Below are 23,267 nucleotides of genomic sequence, written 5' to 3' on the forward strand. Positions count from 1 at the left end.
CGTTGGGACATAATTTTTCACTATTTAAATCAAGTGACTGATTAATGTCTTTTGGACACTATTTCGTGGACACTATTTGTGAATATTTGAATTTTATTAACCCTTGCAGAATCAGCTCAATCAAGTTTAATATTTGAGGAATATTTATTGTACCTGGTTACCCCCTTTTTTCTGTGGTTAAAGGGGTTATGACAGAAGCTGGTGTGGAAGATATTTTTTCCTCTCATTCTATTAGAGCTAAATTATCTAAAGCTTTTTCTAAATCATTTTCTTTGCAAGATATTTTAAACGCTTCAGACTGGTCTGATTATAAAACTTTCAGACAATTTTATTTTAAACCTATTAATTCTTTTCCACATCAGCTAGTGTCATCATTTTTATTTGGTATTGTAATTTTATTTATTTATTTTTCTTTTTTGCTTTTAACTAGCAAAATTGGAGTCTGTTCTTGTAAAGAGACGAGTATTTTCACTCCACTTTTATATGTATTCCCATCCCGATGTATATAATCGTAATGTTATCTTTCTTAGATCTAATGATATTTTATTTGTTTTTCAGTACCAAATCCTTCCAGTACAGGATTTTAAGAATGTTTCCAGGTCTTTTGATCTAATCAACTCTTCGTTTCAATCAATATCTTCAAGTTCTTCAAGCAAGTTTTCATCATATTTGAATTGGAAGAAATTGCTTATCTTTAATCAATCTTTTTGTTCATCTAGTATCCTGATGCTTCTTTGGGTTGTTCTTATTGGACTGTTCCTGTTTTTCATTTCTGGACATTTGTCTTGCTTTCTTCGTTTTAATGAGAAAAGAGGAGGTTATGCTGGACTCTTTATGGTAACTATGATGCATCCACTGGTCAATACTGTCTCTGACTTTCAAAGGACTACTCTCACTGGTCTCTGTTATTTTATTCTTTGTTGTTATCATTTTCTGTTAACATTTAAATGTTTTACTTTTAAATGCTGTCTGAGTTGTAAAGTTAAAGGTTATTGCAAAATACTCGTCTCTGTCTCTTTAATAAAATCTAGATTATTCCGTCACAAAGTTAGGATAATCGGAATTTACAGCTGATGGCAAAAAACCTATTTTAGCATTAAAAATTCTTCTTTATAAAAATGAATATTGGAGCCGTAAACAAAAATGCATATGCAATATGTTTTCAACAACATAGAACAATACATCTTACACCTCCTTGTCGAAACTTGAGTCACACGGGAATTTTAGAATTGCATAAGCACCGTTAACTGTGGAGCCTTCAATTTCATTTTTGATCATTTTTGGTTTATTGTATTGTGGAAGATGCAGTGTTGTCAATTTTGATTCTACAGGGAAGCAGCATTCATCACATGAATGTCAGTGGTTAAGCAATTATTATTAGTGTGTAAGTATTAATTTTGTCTCGACTAAAACAATTCTGATGACTAAAATTATACAACTAAAAAACACAATGACTAAAGCTAAATCAAAATGGCATTTTAGTCAAAATACTATGACTAAAACTAAATCAAAATTTGCTGTCAAAATTAACACTTTATGCAAGTTGTTATAATCAATCCATATCTAATTACTGCTCGCTTGTAAAAAAAAACAAAACAAAAAAAACACGGCTATCTTCTTGTTTATTTACGAAACTTGGTTTTATTTAATTTTAAGATAAATAAATACATTATTGTCACATTGGAAGTTAAATGTGTCAAATTGATTCCTGTAAATCCAAAAGGAATAAATAATATATTTTGTTATAGAACCACAAATGCAGATTAGGTTCTCTAAAACCTAACTATGTCCAATATAACTAATAGTATTTCATATGTATGTGTGGAAGCGGTCCTGCTTTTGGTAAAGCTGACATATATATTTGCTAATTGGTTACAAACATAAAAAGCAGAATCACTCCATTAATATCAGGTTATTCATTCATTAACCCCTATTGCTGTTTGGATGGCAACAATGTATTACAGCAGTGGCAAATATGTGAATCACCAAAGTTTAGACAAAATAATACCAGAAAATAGTGGTAAACGTAAATGCTTAGTGTGAAGTTGTAGTTGCACAGATAGTCTGCATACATCTAAAAGGAAACTCGCTATGAGTGACAGGCAGGTTGAAGCTGAGGTTCAATGTTACAGATCCTGAATACGAGTGGAAGAATATAAGTTCCAGATATATACCTTGCACCAGGTTGAAGAGATTATTCCGATATGCTGGATGCAGTCTTACCGGTAAGCTGAATGTGAGAGATGTCAGCGTCTGACGTCAGCGCTAATGGAAGTAGCTTCACATGAGATTTCCTTCTGACAGGAGCAGACTGAAACTTTGAGAGTTAAGACAGGATAGAAGACTTCGGTAATAGAAACGAGGTTTCAGGAGGCTTAAAGGAAGGTAACACTTAGCCACAAGCGTTAATACCAAGCTCTGAATAGAGCGTAAGAGGAAGTTATATACCTGCTAGGTGGTGAAAGGTACCTCCCATTTAAACGAATATAAGCAAATATTAGTACAACCCTGAGAATAAGAGATGTGTATATGTATTGATGGAAATGGATCTGACAGTTATATACTTTACTCCAGATGTATATAATGAGTTTGGAAGTTCTAGAGCAGTGTTAATATCGTTGATGAAAATTTTTTGTCATAGTTTTCGTCAGCTGCATGTTTTCAGTGATGAAAACTAAACGATAACTAAATGAAAACTAAGCTAATAGAATGAAATCCATCGCATTTTTCGTCAACAAAAATGTTAGGGAGGGACTATTGCAGTCAGTGGCAGATCCAGAGGGGGGGCATCGGGGCAATTGCCCCCCCCCCCACCCCAAGAGCTAAGTACCTGTACTGTTGCTGTAATAAATTGCTTCACAGTGAACTGTTTTAAAATGGATCCGGTGCGGCAGGCAGTAACTTCAGCACCAGACCCATTTTATAACGTTCCTTGTGCTGTGATCAAGCAGGAAGGGCGGGCTGCGGCTGCCTTTGCAAAGTTGCTGGCTGCCAGTACTATGTGTACCACCGGCACCTGTACTATCCTGTATGCACTGTCACTGTGCAGGGTGTTGCTAGGCACTAATGCTGCCCGCCTGTGCCCACCTGGCCCTCAATCATCTTTGGGAAACTATAATTCCTACAGTTAACTGGCTTGACGATGACAATCCTTGTTCCATGTGCCCTGTGCTATGCACTTGCGGACAGGAGCGGGAACATTTGAATGAGGGGGCTGAGCTGGTGCAGCACGGTTGGTATACAACAGTTATTGGCATTTCCTTAACCCTTTCACCCAATAAGATGTATATATACGTCTTGCAGTACTTTGCCTATCGTACTGCAAGACGTATATATACAGGGAGTGCAGAATTATTAGGCAAATTAGTATTTTGACCACATCATCCTCTTAATGCATATTGTCTTACTCCAAGCTGTATAGGCTCGAAAGCCTACTACCAATTAAGCATATTAGGTGATGTGCATCTCTGTAATGAGAAGGGGTGTGGTCTAATGACATCAACACCCTATATCAGGTGTGCATAATTATTAGGCAACTTCCTTTCCTTTGGCAAAATGGTCAAAGGAAGGACTTGACAGGCTCAGAAAAGTCAAAAATAGTGAGATATCTTGCAGAGGGATGCAGCACTCTTAAAATTGCAAAGCTTCTGAAGCGTGATCATCGAACAATCAAGCGTTTCATTCAAAATAGTCAACAGGGTCGCAAGAAGCGTGTGGAAAAACCAAGGCGCAAAATAACTGCCCATGAACTGAGAAAAGTCAAGCGTGCAGCTGCCAAGATGCCACTTGACACCAGTTTGGCCATATTTCAGAGCTGCAACATCACTGGAGTGCCCAAAAGCACAAGGTGTGCAATACTCAGAGACATGGCCAAGGTAAGAAAGGCTGAAAGACGACCACCACTGAACAAGACACACAAGCTGAAACGTCAAGACTGGGCCAAGAAATATCTCAAGACTGATTTTTCTAAGGTTTTATGGACTGATGAAATGAGAGTGAGTCTTGATGGGCCAGATGGATGGGCCCGTGGCTGGATTGGTAAAGGGCAGAGAGCTCCAGTCCGACTCAGATGCCAGCAAGGTGGAGGTGGAGTACTGGTTTGGGCTGGTATCATCAAAGATGAGCTTGTGGGGCCTTTTCGGGTTGAGGATGGAGTCAAGCTCAACTCCCAGTCCTACTGCCAGTTTCTGGAAGACACCTTCTTCAAGCAGTGGTACAGGAAGAAGTCTGCATCCTTCAAGAAAAACATGATTTTCATGCAGGACAATGCTCCATCACACGCGTCCAAGTACTCCACAGCGTGGCTGGCAAGAAAGGGTATAAAAGAAGAAAATCTAATGACATGGCCTCCTTGTTCACCTGATCTGAACCCCATTGAGAACCTGTGGTCCATCATCAAATGTGAGATTTACAAGGAGGGAAAACAGTACACCTCTCTGAACAGTGTCTGGGAGGCTGTGGTTGCTGCTGCACGCAATGTTGATGGTGAACAGATCAAAACACTGACAGAATCCATGGATGGCAGGCTTTTGAGTGTCCTTGCAAAGAAAGGTGGCTATATTGGTCACTAATTTGTTTTTGTTTTGTTTTTGAATGTCAGAAATGTATATTTTTGAATGTTGAGATGTTATATTGGTTTCACTGGTAAAAATAAATAATTGAAATGGGTATATATTTGTTTTTTGTTAAGTTGCCTAATAATTATGCACAGTAATAGTCACCTGCACACACAGATATCCCCCTAAAATAGCTATAACTAAAAACAAACTAAAAACTACTTCCAAAACTATTCAGCTTTGATATTAATGAGTTTTTTGGGTTCATTGAGAACATGGTTGTTGTTCAATAATAAAATTAATCCTCAAAAATACAACTTGCCTAATAATTCTGCACTCCCTGTATGCTTGAGCTTCAGGAAGCTCCAGAACTCTCTGCTGTTAAGTTACAGCCGAGAGCTGGAGTTCCTGAAGCTATAGGCATCTGCCGCATATAGAGCCGGAGCGTGATTGGTTTATCGTTACAGATGGTGACACTGTATGTGTAACTGTCTGTAACGATCTTCTGCTGGTGCCAGCGGGAGGTGTGGGCAACTCAGCAACTGAGGGAGTGGGAGGGCCCTACTCTACAGATTTTTTTTTTTTTTACACTACACTACAGATATTCGCCCTGTTACATGATGCAGAAGAACTCTCATTCTTACCGGTCCCCTCTTCTATAATAGGGCTGGCCGGGTTCCTGTGTACTGCATCTGTGGAAATAAGGTTAAGAGAATGCTGCAAAGGAAGAGATTAGTTAGAGCTTTCAGGCCGAGTTTGCTCGTCATCACAGCTAAATCGTCTGTTTCCAGTCTGTAGGGAGAGAACATGCTTAGTACTATTATTGACATTTATCATTTTATTTGGTATATCTCTCCCCTCTCTCTCAGGTGATACTGCAGTATTTATGACTGTGCCTGTGGCCCACTGCTGGCCACAAGCCGTAAAAGCGTGGCTCATATTAGTATATAGTGTACATAATTGACTAACTTGCGTACTGAGTTGGCCCACTTGAATGAACAAACTATCTTTACCCATGGACCGATTTTTTGATATCCCAGGGTATTAATTCCTGGATCGTTGGGATCCCTCAGAATCATAGCTATTGTTCCTATTTTTACGTGGTTGTCTTTTGGGTTCAACTTGTTTAGCGTATATATTTTGGAGAGCACTATTTACTTGGGGTGTCTTTTTACCCTGAGAGTATTTTCGCCACTTTTGGTATTTACTTTTACGGGATACCGATAACATTGTGGGTTTTCATCTCTTTGGGGATAATTATTTATCTGGGTATGCCCTCCATTTTGAGTATATTCTCCCTGTGCCTCAGCCCGTGATGGGGGAGGGGCAGAGGGCAGAGTTAAAACTTTGTGGGGAAGGGGCTATTTTAACTCTTATTAACTATTTGTTAAAGCTTAATAGCACGGAAGCTGTTGGTACTTTAAGTACAATCCTTAATCCAGGTAAAAGGTGGCAATATGACCATAACTTAAAACCAACAGCTACTCCATTTCATTTTTTCAAGTAATGTGGAGTACAATTGGAGTGGTAACGCTGCTTTTTATTTGCGGTGGAAAATCTCATCTTATTACCCAAGTATATGCAACAAACAGTAATACAGAGGTTGAGATTCATACTAATATTTATATATAAAAACACAATCCGATTACATCCTTCCATATTGACCATTTAAGTTGTTGATACTTAAAGTGCAATTTTTAAATTCATATGAAAGGTAACAAATAAGTCCGTAACATATAACTAACAGCCACTTTATTTCATTTCTTATGTTATATTGAGTACACTTTTTTAGGGATAACGCTACTCTGTATTGTTAATGAAAAGCACAGTTAACTATCTAAGTGTGTGCACGAAATAAGCAACACTCAAATAGAGTTCCAGACTTACTTTCCTCCTAAGCAACAAGTACGTTGGCTCATCCTATATGGCAGGGTGAAATGCCGCCAATTTTATAACCAACTTAAGTTGAAAATTGGATACAACTAAATTTACCATCCTTTGTTCACCTTTTACTATGAATTGTATTTCTACACTACCCTGAATAAACACACAAGGATATTTTATGAATTAATGCCTTAGGTGGTAAATGGGTTCCTGAGTGATAATAACTCTTATCCAGTATCATTCCAATACATCCAACTCCGGCCCGATATCCTGATTTATCTTTGTACCTGTTCCAATTATTGGATTTCACATCATATATTCAATACTTTGTGTAGAACAGCAGCATTAATTGCATATTCCATATTCAGTGAGCAAACTCGTAATCCACATAGGATTCAGCCACCATTACAGCTATAGTACCTTTTCATGGTCTATGAAAAACTGGATTCCGATCCTACTTTTGTGTTTGGAAGGAGATTGGAGAGGGTATTACTGTTGGGAAAACAAATAGGTTTGATAAAGGATTCTCAAATGGATTACCTATTAAAACAAAACCCAAGGGTACCCATCTTCTATTTCCTCCCAAAGTTACATAAGGATGAAGTCCATCCCCCTGGCAGACCCATCATATCAGGGGTGGGCTCTTTTTTGGAGCCCACCTCTGAGTTGGTGGATATATTTTTGCAACCCCTGGTGGGAGATCTCACTAGTTACATCAAAGATTCTACACAGGTGTTATGTGCCATGCAATCCATACAATGGAAACCATCTTATCGGTTTATAACAGTGGATGTATCATCACTGTATACATCGATCCCCCATCATTTGGGACTTCAATCTATTTCACACATTCTGGACAGAATGTCGAATTATTCTGAAGATTACAAACATTTTCTTATTTGTGTCATTGAATTTCTTCTCTCCCATAATTATTTTTTGTTTGAGGGATCTTACTATCTGCAGAGACGTGGAACGGTTATGGGGCAAAACTTGCCCCCTCCTACGCCAATCTCTATATGGGATGGTGGGAGCTGTTCCACGTCTATGCAGATAGTAACCCCTTTCGTCATCATATTGTTTACTTCGGTCGCTATATTGATGACTTATTATTTATATGGGATGGAGATGAGAAATCAGCAATTTCCTTTTTTGACTATTTAAATTGCAATAATTCTAATTTGATTTTTGTGGGGGTTCAGGACCCTCTAAAAATACAGTTTCTTGATATTGAGTTAACAATCGAAGGAGATAGCATTGTTACTAATTTGTACCGTAAACCCACCAGTGGGAATACAATTCTCAATTACAAATCATGTCATCCAAAACACGTTTTGAATGCTATTCCCAAAAGTCAATTCATTCGGACAAAACGTATTTGTTCGAATGAATCTTTGTATCAGCAACAAAGTAAAAAATTGCATGACAGGCTTCTTGAAAGAGGGTATAAGGATGCTCTTCTACTAAATACAAAAGAGATAGTCGATGCTATACCACGAGAGGACCTTCTCTTATACAGGAAAGTTAAAAGAGAGGGAAAGGCTAAGGATGTATGTAAAAACATCATTTTCAGTACTCTATACAGTCTGGAGTTTAAACAAGTTTGTGACATCATCCGTGAAAGCCTTCCGATTCTCCATACTGATAAAGTATTAGAAAAAGTAGTGGCAGAGGGTATAAAATTTGTACCTAAAAAAACTATGACTATAAGAGATTATGTAGCCCCCTCTTCCTTGCCAGATAGGAAGACACAATCTTGGTTGAAACCTAGGATGGGTTTCTATAGATGTAGGGCCACCAGGTGTAAAACATGTGATTATGTAACTGAGGGGGACACTTTTATGTCCCACAGTACTAACAAAGAATATAAAATTAAATTTAGACTAAATTGTAATTCCACACATATAGTCTATCTTATGACGTGTAAAGAATGTAAAATACAATATTTGGGGAAAACCAAGAGGAGGTTAAGAGATCGGGTGTTGGAGCACATCAGGGACATTGAGGACCCTGATGTGTTCACCTCTGTTGCCACCCATTTTAAATTTGAACATTTGGGAAATTCTAGCCTGGCTAATTTCCAAGCAATTGATCATGTTCCTTTCTCCAAGAGAGGTGGGGACAGAGAATATTATTTAAGCAAAAAGGAGGTCAGATGGATTTTTCATCTCAACACTAGGACCCCACTTGGCTTGAATGTTGAAGCCGATGTCAATCTTTTTGTTTAAATAATTACAACAAACTTTTGGGATTTGTAGTATTATGGAAATTAGGTTAAAATTAAAATTAAAATTTGAATTAAACAATATTATCAACACTAAATGATATCTGATTTGCTCCTTTTCTACCAGTAACTGTTCATAAAAATCATAAAAATCAAAAATTAGAAACTAAAAATTGAGATTTAATATTTAGAAAAATTTTATCAAATTTTCTTTATTCTTATTCTCATATTTTTATTATCTATTTTGCTCCCCTTTCATGTTTGTTGTTTTTGATTGTTTGTATATTTATGAACATGTATTGTTATGTGTACATTCCTTCCTGTGTCCTGTACATTTACAGTCTATGAATTTGGGATCAATAATTTAAGGCTTTATAAATTATTAAGTATGATACATGTGATGTTAATTGCTGAATTATATGTCCCTTTAAATAGACTGCAGGCAGTTGCATGTGTTAAGCAGTGATCAAGTGCGGTGGACCCGAATGAAACGCGTCTGCTGTTGCTGCCTTTTTGTGACCACTATATGATTTTTGTGGTGGTCATTTTGCTATTGTCCGCTCTTTGTTTTTAAGTGCACAGTGCATTTAATAAAGAATATTTCTGAATTTACTCACATTTGTTTGGAGCGTCTTCCTAGTTAGCCGGAACTGTTTTCCTCAGTATAGTACCTTTTCAACTCACATATATATATATATATATATATATATATATATATATATATATATATATATATATATATATATATATATATATATTCTCAGCAGCTAGAATATTATCTTTATTGTACCTTTATGCTCTTGTGTGGCCCCCTTTTTATTCATCCAGCCTTGATTTGGTATATCAATAAGTCCCATTTGAGGTTTAGATCTCTGAACATTTGATTCCAAGGGTATCTGAAGCCGGCAGAAGTGGTCCTCCAGACGGGCAGAAGTGGTCCTCCAGATGGGCAGAAGTCTTCATCCAGACGGAATCTTCTATCTTCATCCTTCCGGCGTTGAGTGGGTCCATCTTCAAGACATCCAACGCGGAGCATCCTCTTCTTCCGACGGACTAACGACGAATGATGGTACTTTTAAATGATGTCATCCAAGATGGTGTCCCTTAGATTCCGATTGGCTAATAGAATTAAGGTAGAAAAAATCCTTTTGTCTGATTGGATCAGCCAATAGCATTGAACTTCAATCCTATTGGCTGATCCAATCAGCCAATAGGATTGAGCTTGCATTCTATTGGCTGTTCCAATCAGCCAATGGAATGCAAGCTCAATCCTATTGGCTGATCCAATCAGCCAATAGGATTTTTTCTACCTTAAATTCCGATTGGCTGATAGAATTCTATCAGCCAATTGGAATCTAAGGGACGCCATCTTGGATGATGTCATTTAAAAGTACCTTAATTCGTCGTTAGTCCGTCGGAAGAAGAGGATGCTCCGCGTTGGATGTCTTGAAGATGGACCCGCTCCGCGCCGGAAGGATGAAGATAGAAAATGCCATCTGGATGAAGACTTCTGCCCATCTGGAGGACCACTTCTGCCCGTCTGGAGGACCACTTCATTTAGTTAATGATAGTAATATTTATTTATATTTATTTAAATTATATTTAAGTTAGGGGGTGTTAGGGTTAGACTTAGATTTAGGGGTTAAAAAATTTAATATAGTGGCGGCGACGTTGGGGACGGCAGATTAGGGGTTAAAAAATGTATTATTGTGTTTGCAATGCAGGAGGGCCTCGGTTTAGGGGTTAATAGGTAGTTTATGGGTGTTAGTGTACTTTTTAGCACTTTAGTTATGAGTTATGAGTTATGCTACAGCGTTGTAGTGTAAAACTCATAACTACTGACTTTAGAATGCGTTACGGATCTTGGAGGTAGAGGGTGTACTGCTCACTTTTTGACCTTCCAGAACAGACTCGTAATACCGGCGCTATGTAAGTCCCATAGATAAAAGGGTTTACGAACTTTACGTCAGTCAGTTTGTAGTAAGGAGAAAAAAGTGTGCGGGGCCCCTAAACCTGCAAGACTCGTAATAGCAGCGGTAGTGAAAAAGCAGCATTAGGACCTGTTAACGCTGCTTTTTAAGCTTACCACAAAACTCGTAATCTAGCCGTGTGTTATAATTTATATTATGTTTTAATTTGAATTATATTAAAAGTTAAATTTTATCCCTCCACCCCTTCTATTGGACGATTCCAAATTGTGTCCCCCTTGAACCTCACGGCTACTGTTCCCTTGTGGTGTTGAGTGCTATTTATGTGCATACTTTTCAAATGCTAGCATTTGAATCCTCCCCTGTAGTTCTCTCTTTTTGCACAGCACCGTGGTCCCCCCTATCTCCTATCTTCAATAACAATCCATATCCCCCGGTATTTCTAGGGGTATTATTAGGGCCATAGGGACACACCACCTGTAGTGCCATCATTTCTTCTCTCACCCTTCTGAATCTATTACTACCCGTGTGTGCATGTATCTGCCTATTATTGCCTATGTGTGCATGTCTCTGTCTATTACTGCCTGTCAGTGCATGTCTCTGTCTATTACTGCCTGTGTGTGAATATCTCTGTCTATTACTGTCTGTAAGTGCCTGTCTCTGTCTATTACTGCCTGTAAATGCATGTCTCTGTCTAATACTACCTGTGTGTGCATGTATCTGCCTATTATTTCCTGTGTATGCATGTCTCTGTCTATTACTGCCTGTGAGTGCATGTATCTGTCTATTACTGCCTGTGAGTGCATGTCTCTGTCTGTTACTGCCTGTGTGTGCATGTCTCTGCCTATTACTGCCTGTGTGTGAATTTCTTTGTCTATTACTGTCTGTGAGTGCCTATCTCTGTCTATTACTGTCTGTGTGTGCATGTCTCTGTCTATTACTGCCTGTGAGTGCATGTCTCTGTCTATTACTGTCTGTGTGTGCATGTCTCTGTCTATTACTGCCTGTGAGTGCATGTCTCTGTCTATTACTGCCTGTGAGTGCCTATCTCTGACTATTACTGTCTGTGTGTGCATGTCTCTGTCTATTACTGCCTGTGAGTGCATGTCTCTGTCTGTTACTGCCTGTGTGTGCATGTCTCTGCCTATTACTGCCTGTGTGTGAATTTCTTTGTCTATTACTGTCTGTGAGTGCCTATCTCTGTCTATTACTGTCTTTGTGTGCATGTCTCTGTCTATTGCTGCCTGTGAGTGCATGTCTCTGTCTATTACTGTCTGTGTGTGCATGTCTCTGTCTATTACTGCCTGTGAGTGCCTATCTCTGTCTATTACTGTCTGTGTGTACATGTCTCTGTCTATTACTGCCTGTGAGTGCCTATCTCTGTCTATTACTGTCTGTGTGTGCATGTCTCTGTCTATTACTGGCAATAGAAAAATAGATGGCGCTGGTCTGTGGAGTAATATTTCTCTAAATGATGAAGAGAAAAAAGGGCTTGAGGTGTATGTAAATACCAAGGAATATAGGTGCAGTATACTCACTCCATATATTGTAGGAGTTCAGCTCCGGTGTGATGTATTTCTAGGCAATAGAAGTCCCCAGAGCAAGTATTCAGGATATATCCTGAGCTGGTGAGTAAGTCTGTAACTGAATAGAGACTCAAATTGACCAAAGGTTGTCCAATATATATAAAAAAAAAAACAAAGTAGTAACTTACTCCATATAAAGGAGAATCCGGCTTGTCACAGCAGAGAAGAATACCAAACATCTTCCAACTATGTTAAAAAGATATATTTATTGGCTCAACGCGTTTCAACTTGCAACAAGTCTTTCTCAAGAGCAGAATAAAATTTTATAAAAGCAGATAATGGTGTATGGTTGCTGTGTTCACAAGCCGGTTTATATACAGAGGTGATGCCATCCAATTTCCTGTGTGAAACAGGACGTTGAATTTACAATATATTGTGTTAAAAAAGAAATAAAACAATAATAGAAATTGGTGGCAGACTATTTACTTTATGTAATCAATATAGAATCTCAAATGTCGCATATTTCTAAAATATCCGTAAATTTACAATTGAAAAAAATAGTCTGGCATCAATTCCGTGTTTCAGCCAATCAGAAAAGGTATTCGCTAAATTGTCCAATCCGGGAAGATCCGAAAAAGCAGTCTTCAAACGAGTAGTTTGTTATATGTGAGTTCCGTTTCAGGTCCGGAATAAGGTCACGTGCGTGAAATAGCCAATCCGGGTGAAGCTGTATAGTGAGCGGAGCGGCCTTTTCATACAGAGTTCGCAGTTTATGAAAATGTTCATGATTGGTCCATGCTGATGAGGGGATGGTTTTATGATGTGGGTGTACTCTATTTGTTATCGGATGGTAATACAATTGCTAGAAAAAATGACAAATAGAGAAGAAGTGAACAGTATTTGTTCTCACTCGTATTTTTCTCATGCAGTATTATGCCTTTTTACAATTGTAGTATGTTTACGGTTTTGTGATACATGTTATAAAAAATAAAAATGAAAATGAACATAGCAATGTCACAAACATTAATATAGTTCAAATTGTTTAAGTAACCATTGCAAATCAATTACACAAATCGAACAAAAATATAGTTAGAATTCCTTGAAAAACATTAATTATGCAAATCAAAATAGAAATGCCCATGAAAAATATCGTTCTATAATAAAAACGTGCACACTAGTAAGCACATATAAAAACTTTTTTCCTATACAAATTTCAATATTTATTTGTGTGATTGGGGATCATTTTTTTAGTGAGATAAATCATATAATCTTGTTTCCTCCTATAGAGGAACCGTGTTGAGCATATATTGAGCATGTTGAGCTCAACACGGTTCCTCTATAGGAGGAAACAAGATTATAACCGCCATTGAATTCAATAGGCAGGCAAACTTTAAAACCTACAAGGACTCTTTCTGGCCACAATAGTGATGGAAAAGTTGTTTCAAGGGTACTAACACCTGGACTGTCGCATGCTGGAGGGGGATCCCTGGCAAAACTCCCATGGAAAATTACATAGTTTATGCAGAGTCTGCTTTTAAGCCATAATGGGCCTAAATCAACTAACATTCCCAAAGTGGCTGTCTCAAAACATCCCGGACAGAAGATAGATTGATAGATAGGATTGATAGATATACATAGATTGATAGTTAGATAGAATCGATAGAAGAGAAATAGATAGATTTGTTAGATATATAATTACCCTAATAAAGTCTAATAATTAAACGTGCGTTCTTGGACCCAACTAGCTTGTGTTAATTAGTACTTTTCTTAGCACTTTAATCCCTGCCCCCCCCCCCCTATCGGGGGTGTTCTATATGGCCTGCCTGATTACCCTGAAAAAATATAATAATAAGACATGCGGTCTGGTACCTATTTTAACTAGGTTGTGTTTTAAGTACTACCATTCTTAGCACTTTAATCTCTGTAACTCCCCCTATTTGGTGAGGTCTATACGGCCTGGATGATTACCCATACAAAATATAATAATAAGACATCTGCTCTTTGTCTGCGACCCATGGTAACTATGTTGTGTTAATTAGTAATGTCCTTCGCATTTTAATAGCTGTTACTCATACTCACCCTATCGGTGGAGGTCTATATGGCCTGCATGATTACCCTTACAAAATATAATAACCAAACATATGCTCTGGGACCCATGGTAAGTAGGTTGTGTTAAGTAGTACTGTTCTTTGCAGTTTAATACCTGTTACAACACCAAATGGTGGCAGGTCATGATTAGCTGCACCCAAACCCAAAAAAAAAGCAGAGTGGTCTTAGACTAACACCCATGGCTAACTCATTTGTTTCAATTAGTACTATTCTTAGCACTTTCATCCCTATTACGGGTGGTCTACATGGCCATCATGATTAGCCGAACAAAATACTACAATCCAACCTTTGCTCAGTCTTCATAGGCCCTTCATTGGCTGTATTTTGATAGTACAGTTCTTATTATTTTTATAGCTGATACAACACCGAATGGTGGCAGCTCTATATGGCCTGCATGATTAGCCGCACCCAATACAAAAATAAATCCAAGCGGTCTTGGATTAACACCCATGGCTAACTCTGTTGTTTCAAGTAGTACTATTCTTAGCACTTTCATCTCATCATCCCTGTTACTTCCACGACTCTCCGTGGTGATCTACATGGCCATCATGATTAGCCTAACCAAATACTACAATCCAACCTTGGCTCAGTCTTCCTAAGGCCCTTCATTGGCTGTATTTTGGTAGTACTGTTCTTATTAGTTTAATAGCTGATACGACACCGAATGGTGGCAGCTCTATATGGCCTGCATGAATAGCCGCACCCAAAGCCAAAAAAAAGCCAAGCGGTTTTGCACCCATAGCTAACTCTGTTGTTTCAAGTTCTACTATTCTTAGCTCTTTCATCTCATCCCTGTTACTTCCAGGACTCTCAGTGGTGGTGGTCTACATGGCCATCATGATTACCCTCACCAAGATATAACAACAATACGTGCGTGCAGGGAACCATGGTAAGGTTACTTCCTTTCGCAAAATATAGTATAACAGTTGCAGGCAGAGGTTCTGACCCTGCATTATGGCTGCACCTCTCCCTAAAAGAGGCATGCGTTACAGAGTCTGTGGGCATGTATGCAAAGAGCTGGCCTGCCTAAAAAGAGGAGCAAGGCTGTACAGGTTGTTCTCCTTCAGCCGTTTTGTACGCTGTCCCACGGCCACGACCTTCAACAACCACAACAGAATGAAACACCACATATGCCATCCTTTTGAACAACAGAGTACAGGTATGGCATTGATTTTAGTTACACAGCAATATTTATAATGAACCGTGAAATTGAAAACAAAAACATGATTGGGCACCAAGTACAGTACAGGTCGTTGTCCTTCGGCCTTTTTAGAATAGTGTTCCGGACCCCCAACAAAAACAACAGCAGGAAAGAGGACATATGGCATCCTTTTGAACAATAGATGACAGGTAAGGCATAGATTTTACAAAGCCATAGATAATTTTTAAAAATTAAAAAAAAAACATTGATTGGACACCCAGAACACTTCTTTATCCTTAGGCCTTTTTATAAGAGGCTCCCGGAGCCTCAACTGAAACAACAGCATGAAAGAGGACATATGGCATCCTTGTGAACAATTGATTACAGTTAAGGCATTTATTTTATAATCCCAGAGATCATTTATATGACCCGGGAAATAGAAAAAAACATTGATTAGACACCCAGTACACTTATTTATCCTAAGGCCTTTTTAATAAGAGGGTCCCGGAGCCTCAACTGAAACAACATCATGAAAGAGGACATATGTCATCCTTTTGAATAATAGATTACAGGAAAGGCATTGATTTTAGAATCCCAGAGATCATTTATATGACCCGGGAAATAGAAAAAAACATTGATTAGACACCCAGTACACTCATTTATTCTTAGGCCTTTTTAATAAGAGGGTCCCGGAGCCTCAACCGAAACAACAGCATGAAAGAGGACATATGTCATCCTTTTGAATAATAGATTACAGGAAAGGCATTGATTTTAGAATCCCAGAGATCATTTATATGACCCGGGAAATAGAAAAAAACATTGATTAGACACCCAGTACACTTATTTATCCTCAGGCCTTTTTAATAAGAGGGTCCCGGAGCCTCAACCGAAACAACAGCATGAAAGAGGACATATGTCATCCTTTTGAATAATAGAAAGGCATTGATTTTAGAATCCCAGAGATCATTTATATGACCCGGGAAATAGAAAAAAAACATTGATTAGACACCCAGTACACTTATTTATTCTTAGGCCTTTTTAATAAGAGGGTCCCGGAGCCTCAACCGAAACAACAGCATGAAAGAGGAGATATGTCATCCTTTTGAATAATAGATTACAGGAAAGGCATTGATTTTAGAATCCCAGAGATCATTTATATGACCCGGGAAATAGAAAAAAACATTGATTAGACACCCAGTACACTCATTTATTCTTAGGCCTTTTTAATAAGAGGGTCCCGGAGCCTCAACCGAAACAACAGCATGAAAGAGGACATATGTAATCCTTTTGAATAATAGATTACAGGAAAGGCATTGATTTTAGAATCCCAGAGATCATTTATATGACCCGGGAAATAGAAAAAAACATTGATTAGATACCCAGTACACTTATTTTTCCTCAGGCCTTTTTAATAAGAGGGTCCCGGAGCCTCAACCGAAACAACAGCATGAAAGAGGAGATATGTCATCCTTTTGAATAATAGATTACAGGAAAGGCATTGATTTTAGAATCCCAGAGATCATTTATATGACCCGGGAAATAGAAAAAAACATTGATTAGACACCCAGTACACTTATTTTTCTTCAGGCCTTTTTAATAAGAGGGTCCCGGAGCCTCAACCGAAACAACAGCATGAAAGAGGACATATGTCATCCTTTTGAATAATAGATTACAAGAAAGGCATTGATTTTAGAAACCCACAGATCATTATTTGCAACCGGGAAATAGAAAAAAAAATTGATTAGACACCCAGTACACTTATTTTTCCTCAGGCCTTTTTAATAAGAGGGTCCCGGAGCCTCAACCGAAACAACAGCATGAAAGAGGACATATGTCATCCTTTTGAATAATAGATTACAAGAAAGGCATTGATTTTAGAAACCCACAGATCATTATTTGCAACCGGGAAATAGAAAAAAACATTGATTAGACACCCAGTACACTTATTTATCCTCAGGCCTTTTTAATAAGAGGGTCCCGGAGCCTCAACCGAAACAACAGCATGAAAGAGGACATATATCATCCTTTTGAATAATAGATTACAGGAAAGGCATTGATTTTAGAATCCCAGAGATCATTTATATGACCCGGGAAATAGAAAAAACATTGATTAGACACCCAGTACACTTATTTATTCTTAGGCCTTTTTAATAAGAGGGTCCCGGAGCCTCAACCGAAACCACAGCATGAAAGAGGAGATATGTCATACTTTTGAATAATAGATTACAGGAAAGGCATTGATTTTAGAATCCCAGAGATCATTTATATGACCCGGGAAATAGAAAAAAACATTGATTAGATACCCAGTACACTCATTTATTCTTAGGCCTTTTTAATAAGAGGGTCCCGGAGCCTCAACCGAAACAACAGCATGAAAGAGGACATATGTCATCCTTTTGAATAATAGATTACAGGAAAGGCATTGATTTTAGAATCCCTGAGATGATTTATATGACCTGGGTAATAGAAAAAAAAATTGATTAGACACTCAGTACACTTATTTTTTCTCAGGCCTTTTTAATAAGAGGGTCCCGGAGCCTCAACCGAAACAACAGCATGAAAGAGGAGATATGTCATCCTTTTGAATAATAGATTACAGGAAAGGCATTGATTTTAGAATCCCAGAGATCATTTATATGACCCGGGAAATAGAAAAAAACATTGATTAGACACCCAGTACACTTATTTTTCCTCAGGCCTTTTTAATAAGAGGGTCCCGGAGCCTCAACCGAAACAACAGCATGAAAGAGGAGATATGTCATCCTTTTGAATAATAGATTACAGGAAAGGCATTGATTTTAGAATCCCAGAGATCATTTATATGACCTGGAAAATAGAAAAAAACATTGATTAGACACCCAGTACACTTATTTTTCCTCAGGCCTTTTTAATAAGAGGGTCCCGGAGCCTCAACCGAAACAACAGCATGAAAGAGGACATATGTCATCCTTTTGAATAATAGATTAGAAGAAAGGCATTGATTTTAGAAACCCACAGATCATTATTTGCAACCGGGAAATAGAAAAAAACATTGATTAGACACCCAGTACACTTATTTTTCCTCAGGCCTTTTTAATAAGAGGGTCCCGGAGCCTCAACTGAAACAACAGCATGAAAGAGGACATATGTCATCCTTTTGAATAATAGATTACAAGAAAGGCATTGATTTTAGAAACCCACAGATCATTATTTGCAACCGGGAAATAGAAAAAAAACATTGGTTAGACACCCAGTATACTTATTTATCCTCAGGCCTTTTTAATAAGAGGGTCCCGGAGCCTCAACCGAAACAACAGCATGAAAGAGGAGATATGTCATCCTTTTGAATAATAGATTACAGGAAAGGCATTGATTTTAGAATCCCAGAGATCATTTATATGACCCGGAAAATAGAAAAAAACATTGATTAGACACCCAGTACACTTATTTTTCCTCAGGCCTTTTTAATAAGAGGGTCCCGGAGCCTCAACCGAAACAACAGCATGAAAGAGGACATATGTCATCCTTTTGAATAATAGATTAGAAGAAAGGCATTGATTTTAGAAACCCACAGATCATTATTTGCAACCGGGAAATAGAAAAAAACATTGATTAGACACCCAGTACACTTATTTTTCCTCAGGCCTTTTTAATAAGAGGGTCCCGGAGCCTCAACTGAAACAACAGCATGAAAGAGGACATATGTCATCCTTTTGAATAATAGATTACAAGAAAGGCATTGATTTTAGAAACCCACAGATCATTATTTGCAACCGGGAAATAGAAAAAAAACATTGGTTAGACACCCAGTACACTTATTTATCCTCAGGCCTTTTTAATAAGAGGGTCCCGGAGCCTCAACCGAAACAACAGCATGAAAGAGGAGATATGTCATCCTTTTGAATAATAGATTACAGGAAAGGCATTGATTTTAGCATCCCAGAGATCATTTATATGACCCGGGAAATAGAAAAAAACATTGATTAGACACCCAGTACACTTATTTATCCATAGGCCTTTTTAGCAGAGGCTCTAGGACCCTCAACAAAAAAAAGAGCAGGGAGGTGGGCATAGGAGTACAATGTAGTGTGACAATAATAATGTGAAGGGGAAGATTGCGGAGTTGTGGCATTTTAATTTTGTTATCGTGGGAAGTACTTGCAATGACCTTGCTCTGGTGAATCCATATAGCAAATGTGTTTTTTAAGGCACTGTTTGTCTATTTTTTGAATATCAGCATTTGGTAATTGAAGCTCAACTTAAGGCTGGTGAGAACCGACCTTTCTTCTGGCTGTTTGCAAATGTTGTGGCTCTGGACAGACATGTGAATAAGGGGCCATCAGCCATATTCTGCATGCAACCCCTTTGATGATTGACGATAAACATGTGTCACCTGCAATCAGAGCCCGTTACTTCTGTCTAAATCATCTTCCTGGTATGGACAGGTCACTGTTTCCCACAGCAAGTCCGAAGCTTGAACTACAAGATTGTCTTGAGTATGGTAGGAAACCAAAGTTTATTTAATTCTGTACTATCACCACAAAAGCTGAACTTCTTGAAGCAACGAAAATGCCAGCAATTTCATGTGCTTATGGATGACATGGACGTCCTGTCCTGTGGTGCACAGAGATGGAGAGGATTTTGGGCCTCCCTGTACACTACCCAGATGTCTCCAACATCACCAGAAACACAAGACAGCGACTCTTGGGAAGTTCCTGGAGTGTTCCGGTAGCCATCTCTTTGCACCCCGAAAGGAATACTTTATCAGTGTTTTTGTATACATCCGACAACAGCTTCGGAGACTGTGGTGACGCACATGTTATTTACTGTTGTTACAGCTGTGGCAATATCAATTGGCATTAAAAAGGTAAGATTTGGGGGGGCGGAGCCTATAGCTGTTGCGGTAGGACGTGTGTTTGAGGAGCTCCAGGTCTTACAAGTTACTTTGGAGTTAGTTTTCAACCTTAATTTAATTTTCTTTTTGGGATTCATAGTCACACTTTCTGGGGCTATCCAAGAGGAGCCTGGTAAAAGTACTAGTCACCCCTTATATCAACGGGTACGGAGACCTGTTTTTTGCCTTTCCAATATGGTGCCGGACACCCCTGAATGAAAAAAAAGTTAAGATTTGGACTAGTGACGCACATTTTATGCACGCTGTGGCAATTGCAATTTGCAATAAAAATAATCTGCTAACAACCACTACCTACGACCACACCTGACTCCTGAAGTCATGCTTCAGTTATTAACTCAAGTTAAATTAAATTTTTTTTTTTTTTTATTATGCTCAGCAGATTCAAAACATACCATTCTTTAATCTTCTAGTCATATCACACGACATGTCAAAATGCTGCATGGAAAATGGCAGTGTGCAAAGTCATAATCTTAGTGAAGCTATAAGTGCATTACATTTTCTAAAATAAACAAAAATACAGAGAAAAAAAAAAAAAAGGAAAGAGGACATATGGCATCCTTTAGAACAATAGATTACATTTAAGGCATTGATTTGAGAAACCCAGAGATAATTTGTTGCAACCGGGAAATCTAAAAAAAATGGATTAGACACCCAGTACACTTATTTATCCTTAGGCCTTATTAGCAGAGGCTCCAGGACCCTCAACAAAACCAGCAGCAGGAAAGAGGACATATGGCATCCTTTAGAAAAATAGATTTCTGGAAAGGCATTGATTTTAGAAACACAGAGATCATTAGTTGCAACCGTGAAATCTAAAAAAACTTTTTTAGCAGAGGCTCCAGGACCCTCCACAAAACCAGCAGCATGAAAGAGGACATATGGATCTGGCAGAGGAAATGTAGTGGGGGGAGGGGTTCCAAAGATGAAGGAAAACGAGGAACTGGAATGTGAGGGTATGGGCCGGTCCTGGAAGTTCGGCAGGAGAGCTTGAGGCGGGAGTTGCTGTTAGTGCTGCTGACAAAACCTATGACGGATAAGGCAGGCAGAAAAAAGGGAGGAGGCTAGGACACTAAAAAAAATATATATCATTGAGACAGAGTACTGCAACAAATCGCAAGGACTGGAGGGACTGTGTAGTAACCTGAATGTTACATCTATGCAGCACTCTTCAGGTTGGAGTAGCCTGACATCGGAACCACTTGCTGTGGATTGAAACACAGAAATCTTGCTTGGATGGTGGACTAAAAGGACACAGTTTCTTTGTATAGACTGGAACAAAAAAGGGAAATTGGAGGAATAGGATTTTTACCCTAGTTTGGCAGTGCCCTTTTATACACAGATGAATGAAGACCCCATTCGGAAAGGCAGCAGGTCAGAGAGCCAGAGGTGATGCAGCACATGCAGGTGTGTCTGCCAGTATGATGAAAAAAAGGACTTCTCACAAGAAGCATCGAAATAATGTTGGTCCAAGCAAACCAATTTCCAAGCCCCGGAGGAATATTGTAGGTTGCAGAATACAGCATGGTTGGAAAGAAGGTAGTGGCCCAATAACACAATGGAAAGGAACTGTATTGGATCAAGTGCCAGTCAACCCATCCCTTTATCTTATTAAATATGATGGATTTGATTGTGTCTATGGACTAGAACTCCACAAGGACGAGCGAGTGTCTGCTCTTGAAGTTCTTCCAGATAGAGTTGCTTCATCTCGAATTAGTGATGCTCACTTGGCAGACACAATGATTGGTAAAGCTGTTGAACACATGTTTGAAACAGAAGATGGTTCTAAGGATGAGTGGAGAGGAATGGTCTTAGCAAGAGCTCCCCTAATGAACACATGGTTTTATATAACCTACAAGAAGGATCCAGTTTTATATATGTATCAGCTATTAGATGACTACAAAGAAGGAGATCTCCGCATCATGCCAGACTCTAATGATTCCCCTCCAGCAGAAAGAGAACCAGGAGAAGTTGTGGACAGCCTTGTAGGAAAGCAAGTGGAGTATGCCAAAGAAGATGGCTCAAAAAGGACTGGGATAGTAATACACCAAGTGGAAGCCAAACCTTCTGTTTATTTCATAAAATTTGATGACGAATTCCATATTTATGTCTACGATTTGGTGAAGACATCGTAGATGTAATATTTGACTTATTGCCAAACAGGTGGATTTATTAAATGTAAAATATATAGACAAACCTGTCCACTTCTGTCCAATTATGTGACGCTTCAGATTCCAGGCAAGCCCGCAACCCCTTAAATGAAGTAACGCAGTTTTGTTGTTAAGAACAAAAAAAAAAATTTCCACATCAAAAGGAAACAAACCATGTTCTGTGAATTACAACTCATTTTGCATAATGGAATTTATCCTTTAGAAGGAAACTGATCTAGTAGTGGTGAATTCAAACAAAAGAAGCATGGATGCAAGAGACAAACTGGGCGAATTCTGTAAATTTTCAAAGTGGGGGTAAAAAAAGGTTATAAAAATGTAATTGTTGTATTTCTTAAGCACTCATTCCTCATCAATACAAGTCCAGTTTGGTATATCTAACTACTTTAACATAGTTATCAGTATGTATTTCAAGTAAAAGTATTTTTCACAGTGTTACTTATGTCTTATAATGTGGGGAGTGTGGTGCTGCAGTTCAGTTATCCAGCTGCCCAGTGATGTAGGTTTTTTTTTATTCTTTGGTCCCTCTTGTTACAACTTTCTGATTCATAATATATTGTTACTTTTTGTACCTGTTTTGTCAGAAATCTTGTTATAGTACAACAATTGACAACTTATTTCCATTTTTTTTTATCCCATCCCAGTAAAAACGATTATTCAGCCAAAAAAAAAAGAGGACATATGGCATCCTTTTGAAAATTAGATTACAGGAAAGGCATTGATTTTAGAAACACAGAGATCTTTAATTGCAACCGTGAAATCTCAAAAAACATAGATTATACACCCAGTACACTTCTTTATCCTTAGGCCTTTTTAGAAGAGGCTCCCGGAGCCTCAACAGAA

General features: G+C 38.3%; 1 protein-coding gene across 1 annotated transcript; it reads left to right on the top strand.

Annotated features, from left to right (window-relative positions):
• Positions 1-21,599: 21,599 nt before the first annotated feature.
• Positions 21,600-22,501, top strand: LOC128665136 (spindlin-Z-like). Its single transcript, XM_053719878.1, has one exon. It carries the CDS (start codon positions 21,603-21,605, stop codon positions 22,389-22,391), a length of 789 nt encoding a protein of 262 aa, XP_053575853.1. The 5' UTR covers positions 21,600-21,602; the 3' UTR covers positions 22,392-22,501.
• The last annotated feature ends 766 nt before the right edge of the window (positions 22,502-23,267 follow it).

Source organism: Bombina bombina, chromosome 6, assembly GCF_027579735.1.
Source record: "Bombina bombina isolate aBomBom1 chromosome 6, aBomBom1.pri, whole genome shotgun sequence".
Taxonomy (NCBI): domain Eukaryota; kingdom Metazoa; phylum Chordata; class Amphibia; order Anura; family Bombinatoridae; genus Bombina; species Bombina bombina.